We start from the raw sequence: 6,178 nt of genomic DNA on the forward strand, positions 1-6,178 counted from the left end.
ACTTAAGGGTCGGGCCACACTATCCGTTTTCACCGGTCCGTTGGTAACCGGTGAAAACGGATACGTTAGCTGATAAAAACGAAACACATTGATATGAATATAATTGGCCACACTGTCCGGTGCGCAACGTTCCGTCGTCCGTCAGCCGGATCGCAACGCAACATGCTGCGTTGAAAACGGATACCGGATAACGTTTTATTTATTGAAACACGTTGTTTTTGATGATAGTGGACACATTATCCGTTTTTAACGCATCCCGCGCGAAAAGTTCCTAGGCGCCAGGCCACATATACATTGGAACGAAAAAGAGCAACAGGAAAAAGATGAAACAGGTAATTATACAATTTTTTATTGAACAAATATAATTATATTTATTTTTTACCAACTAACACAATTAATGTTTAGGGGAGAGGGTATTAGGTAATTTGATGAAAAAAATTAACTTAAGCGAACTTAAGTGACCTACCTATTAACATAAGTGTATATAACTCTAAAAGTTTAATGCTAATGTGGAGACAAATATTAATTCGACTTAGCTAAGGAAAAGTTAGTTATTAATATTTTTTTTTATATCTTACACCTGTTTTAGGTCACACATTTAGTGATAATACATTTTTTTCTAAATTATATTTTCCTTGGTACCTTACTACCAGGGGCGGACTGGCAGGGCGGGTAAGTGGCCATACCCACCCAGGCCCTCTAGAAATTTTATGTTTGGGCCTCGAGCTATAATTGTTATTTTAAATAATTTTTCAATTCCACACCGTAATCGTAATCATTACCTCGAAAACGAAAAATACAATATTACAATAGGTACTATTTACAAAAGTTAAAGAACTGGAATAGTCAGACTGCAATTGCGAAGGCTATGAAAGTTATTTTAGATTCATTTTTGGAATTTATTGTGTAACGAATATGTGTAATTTATTAATTTTTTAAAACAATAATAGTAATAAGTATTAAAAATAGTATTTAAATTAAAAACAATACAATATTTATTTTTGAATTTTTTTATTTTATTTGTATTGAAAAAAATTTAAGATTTAAATATTGAAGTAACTTGTTTTTTTATTATGTGGAACTTGGTTACATAAAAAAAATTTTTAATTAATTTTATTTGTATAATAATGTTTAAAAAATTTAATATTGAAGTAATTTGTTTTATTTTATTATGTTAAATTTAGTTAAGTATAAACCTACAGAATTTTTTTCATTTTGTTATAAGTTCCTTAAAAAGTTATTTTATTTAAAACAAACATTGTAACATGGAGTCTCTTGTTTGGTAGTTTTAAAACTTATACCCACCTGAGCCTTCAGGGCCTCAGTCCACCCCTGCTTACTACATTATTATTCTTTTTAGTATTTTATATGAATATTGAAAATGCATACAAAAATGCATATTTTTTTAATTAATTATACATTAGACCCAATAATGAATACAATTTAAACATTCTTTGTTTTCAAAAACTCAATTTGAAAAATAACAATATCTTCTTACATCCGCAGTACGGTTGAACATGGAACCATGCCTTAAAAAATCTTAATTTGCAAAGTGTGTTGTAGTGCACAAAAACATAGTCACTGGTTATAATACATTAGTGTATACTATAAATACTTATATAAATTGAATGCACTTATAAATAGGTAGGTACTTACCTCAAAGTAACTGATAACCTTTCTTCTACACTGATAGGCATTCTGAGTACAGTAATTTTCTTTGTAATACTTTCACGTATTCGTCCCAATAATTCATCAAAAGTTTTTATACTCATACGAAAATATTCGAAAAACTTTTCAGGGTATTGCCGTATGTTTGAATAAAAATATTGAAATTGTGTTTCACGTTGCAGATTTAATGGATGCACCCAATGTCGTCTGTTTATAGGAGACTTGTCTTCATTTAAAAAACCTTGTGCTTCCAATAAGCAAATGATTTTAATTTTATTTTGTTTATTCATGTTAAAAGATGTTCAAACTAGGTTTAATTTGTTTTTTGAAACAATATGTACGTTAATAATAAAAAAAAAAGACGATGAAGTACCTACAGTGCATAGCACAAAATATCATGACAAATTAAATTAAATTTGTCATGCAAAATATGTTGTGTGATATGTGGTACAACGCTATCACTAACATAATTTTGGTGGGAAATGGGAATAATGTTTTGAAATTTGGCGGGAAAACTTTACGACAATAAAAACGGATTACAAAAACGGATGGTCTGGCCGCCAAACCACAATCCGGTAAAAAAAATGCATCCGTTGATCAACGCGACAAACGGACCGGTGAAAACGGATAGTGTGGCCCGGCCCTAATACGTGGATACGTAACACCTATATCGCAAATCGATAGCGCAGTGTTGCCAGTATGACAACACAGCAGTTAATTATTTATAAAAATCAATTTTTCGGTAGTTCTGTGGAAATCATATTGTTAATCCAATATTTAAAATGTATTATGTAACCTTTACATTTTAGCGGATTTTCGGGGCGATCAGGGCGTGCAGCTGCATACCCTGCACGCCCTGTGGCTACGCCTATGCCCAATATATATCGAATCCGATGAACGAGACGATTTTCAACTTACGACTAGGTATGCACGATTGAACACGAATAAACGCGCATACGCACATTCGGTTAAATTGACGGCACGCGCGATCGAACGCGTTGACGTTTATTTACTCACGAAGGCGACGTTACAACAAACGGCGTCGGGCCCGCGGAAATGCCGTACACAATGCCGAAAGCAACGGCGGACGATGACCACACGTCACAAGTAGTGACTAAATACGGGGGAAATACGTTTGGGCGCTTTTACCCAAAACAGAACACTTTAGGGCGTAAATCCATAACACGTTTGGGCGTAATATTTCCCTTTATAATAGTACGTTTGGGCGCATTTATTTCTTTTCATATATTAACATATTTTACTAAATCTGAGCCTATTAGCGTTACCCAGAAGACACCGCGAGGAGGTTGGCTCAATAGTCTTCCAAAAATAATTAAAGACTTTTTTAAAAAATCTAGTTTAATTTTTTTATTCATTTTTTATTAGTTAATATTGTTCTATATTCTATATTATATTATTCTATATATTCTATATTTTTTTCCCCGCAAAACGTGGTCCTAATTTTTTTATATAATTAAATATATTTTGTTCGACTTTATAAGTCTCCCAACATTGATGGACAAACTTATGTTTTTCTACAGTTTATTTTTTTAATTTATTAGTAATTTTTCTGTCAATGCTGTTTATTTTTAAATTGGTCTCGGTTTGAATTTCGATCAATACGTTTATAACACTTTGATGATTTGGATGTTGTTTATAAAATTGTTGGTTATAATTTGAATGGAAAGATTCCGGGCCATTAGTTGTTCTTGGGTATGTTTGTGGCTCTTCAGCCCAAAGAAAAGGTGGAAATTGTGAATCTTCAGATATATAATTGTCAAGTATATAATTAGTAAAGTCTGTTATACCGGGTGACGCTATAGACATAAGCTCAACAAAACCACATTCAACCTCATCAAATAGTAAAAAACTCAAGCCAAAAAAATATTGAAGCCAAACCCCTGTCTCTGTTTTCTCGGTGTAATATTTCAACAATAATTTGCTACTTTGTATTTTACGAAACCAACTTTGGTGTAAGTGAAATCGGCAACCAATTATTCGACAATTCGGGAAAACATTTTTGGCCGATATATGAGCTGATTTTTCAAAATCCAAGTGGAGAAATTTAACTTCTAAACTTTGACTAAGAAGTTCAAGACATAAATTCTTAATTGTAGTCCAAAATGTTGAATACATTTCAGTTGATTTTGATTTTAAAAATGCATAAATTACCGGTACATAAAATTCATTTTTCCAAATATGCACAGTATACATTTGTAAAAAAAATTTCGGTGCGTACGAAAATGTACCATCCGCAAATACATGACTTGATTCAATAAGCAATTTTAAATTAGAAATACACGTAAAGGCGTTAGAGCCGGCGCAAATTGGACCCAGCCCATGTACACGCCACGCGCAGCACACGCGTGGACTATTTTGTAGAACGTTGATTGAGACGGAGTGGCGCATATTAAACCTATCCCACGTCCAGTACAGTTACAGCCTGTGTTCGCATGGGTGAAGTTGTGCTTTCAACACAGTTTCGTGGATCGTGGGTTCCTATATTTGGATTATATTATAATATAATATTATATTAATATATATTTTCCTATATTTCCTATATTTTGTAAGATGGAAAAATTAATTGAAATTGTTAGAGGCTTTCCTGTTTTGTATGATACTTTTCATGAAGATTATATTAGATCAAAACTGAAAGATGATTTGTGGGATAAGATAGCTAAAGAATTAAATACGTCAGAAATACCATCAGGTGAGTAATCTTATTTGTAATATTTTGTAGAAATAATAATTTCTAATAATAGTTATGTTGTGCGTTTCACATGGACGTATGGACGTCTATGAACTATAAATAGCCAAATAGATATACGATATACGGGAAATATTATTTTTAACCGTCATGTCTTTTCATCGACGATAGGCAATTTCTTCATAATCGATAAACGAAACTAAATAGTAAATAATAATATCTTGTTTGAAAATGTTGTATTTAATATTTTTAAAAACAAAATATAATATTATGTATTTAAAATACAGAAAAAGTATTTAAATATTTAACAAGTATGTATAAAGATAATAATTTTAAGATTTAGCGTGGCATCACAGTTTATTATTTTTATTTTTTATTTATAATATTAAACAATATTATTTTTTCGATTTTACATGTAATTTATTTTTTATATTACATTGTAGTAAATTACATTTTATATTGTATCAACAACATTTTTAACTAACAACATCTTAATTTATATTTTATTAATTAATAACATCCTAATTTAAATATTCTTAAATAATGACATCTTAATTTACATATTTTTTATTCAAAACTGTCCCCTTTGTACTGCTCTTCTTTGCCAGTCAACAGATCCGTAGTTAGAATTAAAACATTCAGTGAAGTTTTGTCGAATTGAAAATGCTTCATTAGAACTTCTACTTCGATTTGGTGCTAATGAACTAAAATTACTTTCATCAAAGCTGTATGCTATTTCATCATCTTCGTCCTGTATACTGGAATTTGAAAGAACATCAGTTCTCAAATAATTATGAAGCACAATTGTGGCCAACACTACTTTATCTATGGTGTCCAATTTGCATTCAAAAGGTCTTTTGTACACACGAAATCTTGCTGTTAATATTCCAAAGCTACTTTCTACTGTTTGTCTTGCTTGGGATAATCGATAATTAAAAACCTTGTTTTCATAATTGCCAGTCACTCTCGCTCTAGGATATGGACGCATTAAATTTGGCATTAGAGGAAATGCTTCTTCTCCGACAAAGACATACGGTGTTCCTGTATTTTGCCCGGGTAACGGTTTTGGTTCGGGCAATTGTAAAGACCCACTGTTTAGCATTTTCCCTAACGAGGAATTGGCGAAAATGTTTCCATCGCTAAACCTACCCATAGAACCCACATTTATAGTTGTAAAACGATAATTTGCATCCACAGTCGCCATCAAAACAATGGAAAAATATTGCTTATAGTTGTAGAAAGAAGACCCACTAAGAAGTGGTTTCCGAATGGTGATATGTTTTCCATCAACTGCACCCAAACAGTTATAAAACTGCCATTTTCTCTCATAATCCAAGGCAATATTTTTCCAAGTTTCCACTGTTGGTGCAGGTATGTAGAAGGGTTGTAAACGATGCCACAGAGCTGCACATACTTCATTTACAATATTTGATACTGTTCTCTCCCCCAATCTATAGCTTAATGCTATAGTTTTAAACATGTCACCAGTGGCCAAATACCTAAAAAAGTATGAAAAAAAATGATATAGTTTCTAAACGGAGTGATAAATGTATTGATTTTACAATGATGTGTGTTTTTTTGTTTATTTTTTTATAATTGACGATTGAATTTGTATTTTATTTTATACGACTATTTTTAATTACAGCCCAAGTTGCTAAGGATCAATGGCGAAAGCTAAGAGGATGTCATAGAGAAGCTCTTCGGAGACAACAAAAAAAAAGTGGGCAACAGGCAACACATGTTAGGCTATGGACGTATCAAAAACAAATGGAGTTTCTCCAACCTTTTATGAAAAACAGAAAT

The 6,178-nt window shown here is 31.8% G+C and overlaps 2 protein-coding genes across 2 annotated transcripts; both read right to left on the reverse strand.

Annotated features, from left to right (window-relative positions):
* Positions 1-3,210: 3,210 nt before the first annotated feature.
* LOC132951565 (uncharacterized) lies at positions 3,211-3,804 on the reverse strand. The gene has a single exon (XM_061023339.1). It carries the CDS (start codon positions 3,802-3,804, stop codon positions 3,211-3,213), a length of 594 nt encoding a protein of 197 aa, XP_060879322.1.
* A 1,142-nt stretch (positions 3,805-4,946) lies between these two features.
* Positions 4,947-5,855, reverse strand: LOC132951575 (uncharacterized). Its single transcript, XM_061023350.1, has one exon. It carries the CDS (start codon positions 5,853-5,855, stop codon positions 4,947-4,949), a length of 909 nt encoding a protein of 302 aa, XP_060879333.1.
* Positions 5,856-6,178: the final 323 nt, after the last annotated feature.

This window comes from Metopolophium dirhodum, chromosome 1 (genome assembly GCF_019925205.1).
Source record: "Metopolophium dirhodum isolate CAU chromosome 1, ASM1992520v1, whole genome shotgun sequence".
NCBI lineage: Eukaryota > Metazoa > Arthropoda > Insecta > Hemiptera > Aphididae > Metopolophium > Metopolophium dirhodum.